The sequence below is a fragment of the Cervus canadensis genome, chromosome 23, assembly GCF_019320065.1.
Source record: "Cervus canadensis isolate Bull #8, Minnesota chromosome 23, ASM1932006v1, whole genome shotgun sequence".
NCBI classification, from domain to species: domain Eukaryota; kingdom Metazoa; phylum Chordata; class Mammalia; order Artiodactyla; family Cervidae; genus Cervus; species Cervus canadensis.
In genome coordinates, this window is record NC_057408.1 from 16,937,342 (window position 1) to 16,949,059 (window position 11,718).

The window sequence follows — 11,718 nt, forward strand, 5'->3', positions numbered from 1 at the left end:
TGTTCTCAAGGGCAGGTTTCCCAACCTGCCAACATTTCACAAAAGATCAGTGAACTTGTCGCCTCCCTCAGATCTTCCTGATGAGAAATGCCCGGGAGCAACAACTGGTTTACTGATGGATCAAGACGCACAGGCCCACTCACAGGGCTTCTGCTTCCCTGTCTTACAGATTCCTGTAAGCTGTGAAGCGTGCAGCTTCAGAAGGGTAGTAGTTTAGCTCAGAATGACTTGTTTTGGAGATAAGATAAGGCAGGGTGACAGAAGGAGTAATGACAACTTTTCACTAATAACTTCTCAAATCTTTCACTATTTTCAGATTGGGTTCTCTTCGAGACCCAACCAGAGGAGCATCTGGAAATCTACTGAAACTAAATGTGATATTTCTACCTATAAGTTTACACTGGACACATTTTTATGTTATTCCTGATACTTATTCAGACACAAGGAAATACCAAAACTTGGAGTGTTCAGTGGTTATATAGTTTTAAGGTATGTTGGGTTAAACCCGTGAATGAAACTTATAAAATTTCTTGCCAATAACAGTGTGTTGTATTCAATTAATATATAAACTTTGTGTTATTAATCTGATCATAAACGTCTTCTCTTGTGAAGGTGATTCCTCATTTATTTTACCTCTGGAAATGTTTAGTGATTCAACCTGCCAGTAGCAAAGCTCAAGACGCTATGCTAGCCACACAACCAACGAGTGTTTAGGAGTGTACATCTTTATCTTAAGTGAAATAGCACAGGGACATTATGCTCTGATCCATCTCATTCAATCAAATACTAGCCTTCATGTTTATAATTGTCTATCACTTTTTTGTATTTTTTACTATTATTTCCTGTGATCGTATTGTTCTAAGTGTTTCAAAGGTCTCTCGTATTGAGATGTAACTACATTTGTTGTTGATTAGTAGCTCGGTCGTGTCTGACTCTTTGCAACCCCATGGACTGTAGTCCGCCAGGCTTCTCTGTCCATGGGATTCTCCAGGCAAGAATACTGGAGTGGGTAGCCATTCCCTTCTCCAGGGATCTTTCCAACCCAGGGATCAAATCCATGTCTCCTGCATTTTCAGGCGGTTCTTTACCACTGAGCCACCAGGGAAGCCCAACTACAGTTATTCATAGTATAAAATTGTCATGTAAGTGGAATTACGTAATATGTACTCATTCTTTTCAGTTTCCTGTTTGCACAGCATAGCGTGTAGGAGTTTAACTCATGTTGCTTCAGTAGTTTTTTCCTTTTTATCTCTAAGTACTATTCTTTGGTTTGTATTTTCGTTCACGTGTTTTGTTCAGCTGTTAGACATCTGAGGATTTGCCAGCTTTTTGGCCATTACGAATAAGGCTTCAGTGAACATTTGTGTCCTAGTCCTTTTGTGGTGGATGTGTTCATATCTCTTGGGCAATATCAGGATGTGGAATTAATGGTCTGGTAATCATCTGGTCATACTTTTAACTTTGTAAGAAAGTACTGATATGTGCCACTTTGTATACTTGAGAAAGACTCTCTAGAAGTGCATTTCTAAACCAAGGAGATACATGGTTTTCTGGAGACATCACCCAGATGGCAGCATAGGAGACCCCTGCTTCCCCTCTCCCTTAGAGATCAACAGTGTGACAGCTGTTCTTGAACAACACCCCTCCCGAAAAAGAAATGACAATACTGTGATGAGAGAGCGGTGTTAGTGCAAACTGCACTGGTGGTCATTTTGTAGAAAATAAGTGTATCAGATTTGTATGTAGAAAATGAGTGTACCACATGTTCACCTTCAACTTACTCAATGCTGTGGGCCAATAATATTTTCATAAAGATGGAAAAAATAAAATTTCAAGACTCTTTTCCTAAGTGGTTGCAGCTTTCATATCCCTACCAGTGGTGTGGGAGAGTTCCGGTTGATCCACGTTTTCTGCACACAGGGTTTGACCAGTCTTTTAATTCTAGCTGTCTCCAAGCCAATGGGGACAAGTTATTACCCTGTGGTGTAGTGTTATTTAGTCACTACATCATGTCCAACTCTTTTTTTACCCAGGTCTCCTGCTTGGCAGTCAGATTCCTTACCACTGCACCACCAGGGAAGCCTGTCTTGTGGTGTATATGCATTATATTCTTTATTAAGCATCTATTATCTTTATGTTTAAAATCACATATTGATTTTATTACTTTCTGTTCAAAAATAACTTTCTTCATGTACGAATGATGTATAAAGAGCTGTACATATTTAATGTATGAACGACATGAGTTTTGAGGTGAGTATATATGTGTGAAACCATCATGCCAATCTATGTAATAAACATATCACCTCCAAATGATTCCTCTTGCCCTGAGAAAAGTTATGTTTTAGGAAACAAAATTTGTCAATTCTTGACATTTACAGATTGGTGGACTTCAGGGTCATATGGCAGCCCTTCTTCTCACTATATGCTCTCCCAGTCTTATCCCATCTTTGCCTTCAGCTACAATTACCATATTTCTCTCAGTAACTCTAAAATTTATATCATCTGTCTTATCTATTTAGAGATTCAGTTCATATCCCAAGTTTGAGTTCTAGATGCTTATATTTAACCTCTCAACATGGGTTACAAAGTCTTTCATGTTCTGATAACAGTCTACCCTTTTAACCTCATCATGCTGTACTCTTGATTTTCTATATGTGATAATATCTTTCTATATGATCTTTTCTATGTGTGGTGGGTCACTTGCACTTTGTTGAAAAGAAAAAAAAGGATGAGCAACAAACGACATGAACAAGCCATGGTTTTATTGATAATGCATTTCAGACAATTAAAAAATTTAGACATGTAAGGGTCCCACATACCACCTGAACTCAAATAAATGTGAATGTCTAGGTTTGAAAAGTAAATATAACTTTTGAAATAGGAGCTATGATATTTCAAAGTTAGAAGAAGATAGAGTATGGAAATAAGTTTGTAAAATATAGTGAACATTTTGTCCAAGGAGGAGTTTTTATGGGGAATACAGTAGGTTATATGTGTTTGTAGAAAGAGAGAGAGACAGACAAACATAATATTTTATCCAATACATTGTCAGTAGTGACTGTGAGATTGGAAAGGAAAATAAATCCAAGGGAGATTGTTACACCAGCATTCAAGCTCCGGGAACAGCTCTCTGAACGTCCCCGAGTGTGGCCGCTGGCCAAGGACGTCTAAGGGGAAGAGACTCGGCCACAGAAGAGGATGCTGTTGGTCTTGATGTGCTTGATGAGGAACAGGAAGGGGTGATCGCAGCGGAAACTCTCAGAATTTCTTCCTGCTCTTACAGTAATTTCTACGCCGGAAGCAGCTGTGGCCTCCGTGCCCTCCTCGGTCACCTCCACAAAGCACTTGTGGACGACCATCGACACCACCAGATCACATCTCTCGGTCATGCCCGAGAAATCAGCCACCCCATCACGGAAGGCGTCCACCATCCCCAGGGCTTTCAGTGTGGGCACGAGGTCATAGCTCTCTTCCACTTTAAACCGAGGCAGGTATAAATCCACTTGTGTCTTCCCCAGATTCTGTGGGCTCGTCCACTCTATTAACTTCTCAGCAGTGAGCTGATCTTCAAGCTGTAACAGTGGGAAAGGAACAACTGTCAGGAGTCTCAGTGGTCATGGAGCCCACCAACCTTGGATTGAAATGTATGGAAAAGCTTTATTTTAACAGTAAACATGAATACAGGAGATTCAGTTATATTATACATATAAACTTACTATACTATATTCTCATTATATATTATAAGCTGAATATTTTGTAATATTTATGTGATAAACTGAGCTTTCTGTATATATATGTGTATATATACCCATATATAACAGCAGAACCATTAAATAAATTTATTTTGTAAAAGATGAACTATATAGCTTCACTTCTTAAGTTGCCAGAGCACTACATGTTTCATTTTCAAATAGTCTTGTCTTGTTACTGTCTTTTTGTGCATAGTTTTTTGCATGAAATAATTATAGTGTACAACCCATTATTATTCCTTTTACTTACTTGACCTATTTGAAAACTTTTCCTGTATAGATGTGTTTCTCTAATCAAGTTTAAATTGTTACATAATACCACCATTAAGTAGAGATTCAGTGTATGTGTTTACTTAATTAATATTTTTAAGCATTGTGTGTTAGTCCTAAGCTACTGCATATATATTTAATGTGTGGCAAGTTCACTGCAAATTCAGCATCATTGGCTATTATAGTAATTGCAGATGGCCATTTATGGTATGACTTTTATATTCCAGATATTGTTATTGGTTTCTTTACAAATTATCTTCAACCAATATAACAATGCTAAAAGGAAGATTCACTTTTTTTTAAAATTCCCAGCAAAGAGGCTCCAAATAACTCTGAGAGAATACTTCTAAATAGAAAGTGAGCATCAAGATAGGCTGGTTTGTCTCATCTCTACGAAGTATGTGATTCAGTCTGCAGAATGGAGCTCAGCATTGTTTTACTTTGTTTGATTTTGTTCATGTGTGAATTTGCATATATTTTCCATGAGTCATCTACATTTGACTCTTAGTTTCCCCTGTCTTCAAATGAATAGACTGGAATAGGTGAGGTTTTGATGGTTGCAAAATATTAATGTGTGAGCCAAGCGTATTATTTTTTGAACTGATATTCTAGTTTTCTCAGAATATTACTGGGCCTGTGAAGTTAAGATTTTCTACATATTCTTCCATGTCACACTGGAAGGTTTATTTTTTTGGAAAGTGACAGGATGCCAAGTTCGCCTTCATGATTTTCCATTAGACTCAACACAGAGAAGAAGTAACACACTCTAATACTTTGCTTTAACGGCGCATCACTAGCATTCTGTGAGCACTGCTTCCGTGAACAGCCCACACAGGCCCTGTGTCATCAGCAATTTAAGCAACAGCATGAAGTGTCATAGCTGCCGGGTTTTACCTCCTGCAGACCATCTACTTCATTGGGCAGCAGCACCATCATGCTTAGCTCATCGCCTTTGTACGGTATTTCCAGGATCTTGGCTTGCACGTCCTCCAGTGACACAAAATTGAAATGATTGGCTTGTTTCATCATGTGCACAGGTTTGCTTGTATCCTGCAATAAATTCATGTGGCAAAAAATGTTAAATGGGCATTAGTCCAAAAGAAAAAAAAAGATAATCTTACTGAGATACCAAACTCATCTTCCTTCTAAGAGATGGTGTGGGAAATCTGTGAATTAGAGACAAGAGTTTCTTCAACTATTACCAACTAAATAAAGGGAAAAAAAGACAGCCTCGATAGATCCTACTTCTACTAGCAGTTATAGAAGAAATGATCAAATATGTATTTAACTTTCACATTGCACACAGAGCTATGTTACATGATTAAAAATTAATTACAGACAATACCTTGTTCAGCCAAAACTTTTCCTCCACAGTATTTTCTTTCTTAAATTCCTGGTTCCACTGCCCTTTGAAATAGACAGCGTTCACCAGAACCAGAGCAGTAGTGCTGTCGAGTAGAGAGTCTTTGGGAAACAGATCTTTGATTTTTTCTGCAAAGTCAGAAAATCAAAAGTCTGTCATGAAAGGTAGGAGTGGTTTGTCTGGAAGATGGTTAGAAAGTTGCAAGTGATGATCAAATATTCACACACGTCAGCCCATGAGGGACTCCATGCCCAGTGGTTCACCAGGTGAGGCTTTGCTCATGGCCCCAGCCTGATGGAGTTGCCCTCATGGAGACGCCCCTGCTCCTGACTGGGAAGGTGTTCAGTCTGTGTGTGTGGGGACATCAGTCACCTCACAAGGAATCCTGATGAACTGAGTTTAGATAAGGTTTCCACAAGTCAAATTTTCTGCATCCCTCCCTCACTGCCTCCCTGCGTGCCCTTTCCTGTTTCCTCCACCCTGTGTTCATTCTCCTTTTCTTCCTTCCTTACTGTCTCTCTGTCATTTGAAATTTGAGCTCAATATTCCAAAGAAGTAGCCAGAATATTCTTCTGGACAACCAATATGCACCCAGTAATCTAGAGCACATGGCAGACACCATTCCCTGAGGAGTCTTCTTCATTCTCCACGTTGAGCTGCTGTAGGTTAAGACTATATTTCGGAAGGGAGGTAGGATGTGGCTCATGGGATGGAGACGTTGTCCAGCCCCCTCTCTGGGTGGGGAGGACACCTGTGACATCCTGTGGGAGGGGGACGTGGGCCAGGAACCTCCTCCTGCATGTGGTCATTTATTCAAAAAGGGTGGTTTGGAGAGGAGAATGTTGTTTCCCAATTAACAAAGGGACCCTTTCTAATATCTTCTCTTAGGGATCATAACCCAGAAGTTAAGCCTCTAATTAAAAGAAAAACTTATGAATCAACCTGAAGTCTGAGCAGAGACTTGGGATCCACAAAGACACTGTCAACCAGACTCAGCTGTGCCTGCAGGGGGCTGGTCCTGGGAGCCCCCCGCCCGTTTCTCTCCTCAGTGACGTGGACCGTCCACCCCTTGCAGGGCCTCCCCACCCTCTGCAATCTCGAGCCCTGTGTTCACACACAGCGGGGACGCAACAGTGATTTTAATGGGTGACTCTCTCATAACCTACCATTGGTTTGGCTCTCCACCCAGGAATTAATCATCTTTCGACTTTCCTCTGCAGCATTTTTAAAATCAGCAGATTCCACACTGGCTAGATAAAATTTCTTAACATTATCCATGTATTCCTATGACATGAGCAGGAAGAAAGGAGGAATGAAAAGTAATTTATCAGTAACTATGCAGGTATTTCCAAATAAATTAAATTGTGTTAAATCCTGATCAAGCAGAGTTCATAGGCCAATCCATAGCCCCACCTCATTGGTGTGCTATCAGCCTCTGGGACACTGCAGCGGGTAGGGTTGTGGTCAGGGAGCCCGGCGCCCCTGGAAGAAATGCCCCGTGTGGGTCCCCAGGCTCCTCTGCCCCCTCCCTGCCCCCCCCCCCCATTAGGAGATGGGGCCCAAGGACCTGGGATGAAGACTAAAGGTGTGACAGACCAGGAAACTCACCCGGAGAAATGGAAACTCCTTTTCTCCATAGAGCCTGTTGGCAACACTCAGCTCATAGGCATCAGTGGATTTCTTTAATTCCGTCAGAAGCTTTTGAAAGTGATGATGAACTTTTCCTGGCTTTTCAACCTTCAAACGTCAAAAATTGAGCTCAATGGATTCTCTGTCAATGTAAACACTATACCTTCAGAGGTCTGTTATATCCCTGTCTAGAGGGTGGCATCCCCAGGGATGATGTTTGTGGTTATTTCTCCTAACTGGCCTGTGTTACTGGAATTAGCCTTCCTAATCTTTACAGTAAATCTTCCAGGTAACTCTCTCTTCCTGCTCTAACACACTCCAAGCTTCTCTCTGTTGAACTAGAGATGCATCAGCATTCCATTACCGCATTGTATCTCAGTTGTCTCCAATGGTTAGGGGAGAGGTCTTGGCTAAACGTAAGCTCCTGGAGGGCTAGAGCCATGGAGAACTTCTAACAGTCATCAGCTGTGTGAGAACATGAAATCTGTATATTGTCCTATGTTGTGATTTGATGCCCTGTTATATTCCTTTGAGGGATTACCTTCTAAGGCCTGTTGACTATGATCTGTGGTTATGCATTGTGACGGCCACACTTCCCAGTGTAGGAACAGTGGGTGCCAGACAGACTGGGAACAGCTGTCCCTCGGCATCTCTAAGTCTTCAGTGCCATTCCCATGAAAACAGGAGAGCTCAGAGAGCTAAGAAACTTCTCCAAGGAGATACAGATAACTTTTTCAACGTAGGCTTGTCTCAATTCAGAATCTCTCACTTTCTGGCTAAGAGTTTTAGACTATTTAGATAAACGGTAGCTCTCATTCATTTTCCAAAATACTCCAAAATACACTTGATCATATGCTTATTGCTCTTAATCTAACTTAAGAGTTAATTAAAAGTATATAATTGTAGCAACATACTGTGATTAACATACTTATTTTTATTCTATAATAATAATATATAACCTTTATCAGAGTTTCCATACCCTGGCCCTGCTGTCCTATTTGAATGTATTTGCATGCGATGCAGCAAACCTTTTATTGCTCCTGGCTAATTGGGATGAAGTCATTGTGGCTGAGAGCCGTCGTATTTTTGCCATGTTCCTCATTCCTGAACAGCAGATCACTATTTGAAGCTCCTTCAGGTTTCAGAGCCCCTGATTTTAAGCATATGCTTCTCTACTTTCAGAAAAACAAAGATGTGAAGTAAATAAGTGAAGGGAAGTGAAGTGAAGCTGTTCAGTCGTGTCCGACTCTGTGATCCCACGGACTGTAGCCCACCAGGTTCGTCCATCCATGGCATTTTTCAGGCAAGAATACTGGAGTGGGTTGCCATTTCCTTCTCCAGGGGATCTTCCTGACCCAGGGATCGATCCCAGGTCTCCCTCATTGCAGGCAGATGCTTTGCCATCTGAGCCACCAGGGAAGCAAATAAGTATGTCATGTGAAATGAGAGGGCTTTCCAGGCAGTGCCAGTGCTAAAGAACCTGTGTGCTGAAGCAGGAGACATGAGAGATGCTGGTTCAATCCCTGGGGCGGGAAGATCCCTCGGAGGAGGACACGGCAACCCACTGCAGTATTCTTGCCTGGAGAATTCCATGAACAGAGGAGCCTGGTGGGCTACAGTCCACGGGGTCACAAAGAGTAGGACATAACTGAATGATTTCACACACGCACACACATGTGAACTGAGAAACAACTCTCTCCAGTCTATCTTGCCCAGCATGACCTCTAAAAACGGACTTCTCCCCGTTTATCTGAAATCCCCAGTTCGAACTACGACCCTCTGGGACATATGACCTCCTCTACGTCCAATGCTGTCTGACTCACAGGATTTCCTGTAGCTTTTCCTCTTGGGTTCTCTGTGATTTCATTGAAGTGAAGGACCTGGAGAAGACAGGGAGTGGGACAAGGAGTCTGTAACGATCTATATACATCAGAGTAAGTAAAAAAAAAAAAACAACAACAACGTAAGGACAAAAGAATACACACGAACAATACTATATACCAAATAAATGCCCCTCACAGAAACAAACTCAAAAAGAAACAAACAAAAAAAGTACACAGAAATGTTCAGTGAAAGCTTTCGTCCTTAAAAAACACAATCTGCGTGTGGAAAACACAAAGATGCTTGGCTGCTATCCACTTTAAAGAATCGTGTCTCATTTTTCATTCATCATTGAGGAAACACGTAAAGGTGTTTCCCATGGATTTTAGTCAATGCCTCACTTCTACTGAGCTCTTCCATTAAAGCCTCATCTCTGGTTGTTGGGCAATTGTAGGGGTTCATCCCAGCCCCCAGAGGAAGTCCAGGCATAGGAAGGTGGTGGGAGCCCTGCGGGACAGTGTGTGCCCCTCTCTGTGCCCACCCAGTCGTGGGGCTGCTTGAGCTTCCCGTGGGACCCCCGGGGACAGCCAGACCTGTGGTCATCTGCACTCCAGCCAGCAGACAAACCATGCAAACCTGTGACGGAAAGGCAGCTGCCACCTACCTTCTGCATTTCTGATGCGGTGTTTTCTCGGGCCCCTAAGTAAGTCATGGCTAAGGCTGACGAGATACTGAAAGGGGACAGGAAGATGTTTTCCTTCTCTGATTTTCTGATCTGGTGGAACAGATCGATTGCAAGGTGGATGATTGCTTCACCGAGGGAACTCATGGTGGCTGGATGTGGTCTGGAAGTCCTGGAAGAGCATCAGATGCATTTTATAATCACTCTAGTGAAGGGAAGTTTGTTAGTCTATAATAAACTTTTCTTAAAAGAAATGTCTTGTATGTGAGTTGTGGGATTCTGCCAACTCTGTGTGTACGAACTCAGTCCTTCAGTCGTGTCCCACTCTGCAACCCCAGGGACTGTAGCCTGGTGGGCTCCTCTGTGCATGGGATTCTCCAGGCAAGAATCCTGGAGTGGGTTGCCATTTCCTTCCCCAGGGGATCTTCCCGACCCAGGGATCAAATTCACGTCCCTTGCAGTGGCAGGTGCATTCTTTACCACTGCTCCGTCTGGAACTATAGCTTCTTTCCTTTTACTTTCAAAGTTGTTTTCAATGTATATACTTCATACTTAGAAGACTATAAAAAAACTTTTGTAAAAACTAATAGAATATCTGTATCTTTTCTTCCTTACCTGCAGTACTAAGACTGGGTAGAGAAGACCTCATGACAGATACCAAAGCAAAGATTGATGTGACAACATCTAGCCATCTATCATGAGGCACCTCTCTGCCATTTTTTAATTTAAGAAAACTGAAAAAAAGTGGGCTGCACTGGGTCTTTGTTGCAGTGAGCAGGCTTTCTCTTAATTTTTGGAGAATGGGGGCTCTTCTCTGGGTGAGATGCACGGCTTCTCTCTGCGGCGTGTCTCCTGTTGTGGAGCTCGGGCTCCAGAGTTTCGGCTCCTTAGCTGTGGTGCCCGAGCTTCGTTGCCGCTTGGCATGTGGGATATTCCTGGAGCGGGGATGGAACCCGGGTCCCCTGCATTGGCAGGCGGATTCTCATCCACTGGACCACCAGGGAAGCCCTGCATTTTTCTTGAAGTGTTTGTGTGTGCTGTACCTCCTACCCCTCATCACACTTCCGCTTAAAGAGGCATTTGTTTTTTGGAAATAAATAAGTTACCTAAAGATTAAAGCAGATGAAAAATTGTTTTACTTTTGCCCTGGCTAAATAATAACATACAATCAGACAAAATGAAACAGATAAATGATGTACAATTGTATAGATAAATAACAGATCATTGTTGTTATTTTCAGAAAAGATTCATGTAGCTCAGCAGAGCTGCTGGAAGCACTTACCTGTGTTCTTGGAGTGAGCAGAGGTGGGCGGGCGGTCTGTAAGCCTGTGCTGTGAGCGCTCAGCTCCTCAATATATGCCTCTCTCGATTCCTCCCTTTTTTCACAGAAGCTGGTATTTCAAGTAAATCAACTTTTGGTTTCTTCACCAAGCTATCCATCACTTTCATGAGCATGAAGTCTCCATGAGTAAAGACAAAGTTATTGTTCTATTCCTGTATGTCCTTTTCTTCTGTGGAAGAAATTGTGACCTGCAATCATGAGCTTATGTGAAATGCAAGTACGTGTCTTTCTCAGATCAATGAGAATAAAGTTAAATTCCAACTTCTTCATGTGCCCCAACCTACTATTTCCAATGAGAAAGAACCCTGAAAAAGTCTTCGCATCAGGTGGCCAAAGTACTGGAGCTGCAGCTTCAGCATCAGTCCTTCTAATGAGTATTCAGGGTTGATTTCCTTTAGGATTGACTGGTTTGATCGCCTTGCTGTCCAAGGGACTCTCAAGAGTCTTCTCCAGTGCCATATTTTGAAAGCATCTTCAACACTCAACTTTCTTTATGGTTCAACTCTCACATCCATACATGACTACTGGGAAAACCACAGCTTTGACTAGACGGACTTTTTATCACTAGTTGGCAAAGTGGTTTCTCTGCTTTTTAATATGCTGTCTAGGTTTGTCATAGCTTTCTTTCAAGAAGCAAGCATCTTTTAATTTCATGGCTGCAGTCACCATGTGCAGTGATTTTGGAGCCCAAGACAATATGATTTTTACGGAGGGAGTATGTATTGACCCATTTTCCTCTTTGCCACCTTTTCCAGGATGCTGCCTCTGTGTTCCCCATTTCACAAGTGACAGAAGCAAGGCACAGAGCAGCAGAACAGAAGCCCAGGTATAGAAGGCAGTGCTTCCCCAGGCAAGTAGCTGG

The 11,718-nt window shown here is 42.1% G+C and overlaps 1 protein-coding gene across 1 annotated transcript; it reads right to left on the reverse strand.

Annotated features, from left to right (window-relative positions):
- Positions 1-2,745: 2,745 nt before the first annotated feature.
- LOC122425829 (serpin B4-like) lies at positions 2,746-10,898 on the reverse strand. The gene is made up of 8 exons (XM_043444472.1): positions 10,797-10,898; positions 9,497-9,686; positions 8,835-8,891; positions 6,991-7,119; positions 6,549-6,666; positions 5,365-5,510; positions 4,914-5,069; positions 2,746-3,572 (listed from the first exon to the last, which is right to left on the reverse strand). The coding sequence occupies exons 2-8, from the start codon at positions 9,659-9,661 to the stop codon at positions 3,168-3,170; spliced, it is 1,176 nt and encodes a 391-aa protein (XP_043300407.1). The 5' UTR covers positions 9,662-9,686; positions 10,797-10,898; the 3' UTR covers positions 2,746-3,167.
- Between the last annotated feature and the right edge of the window lie 820 nt (positions 10,899-11,718).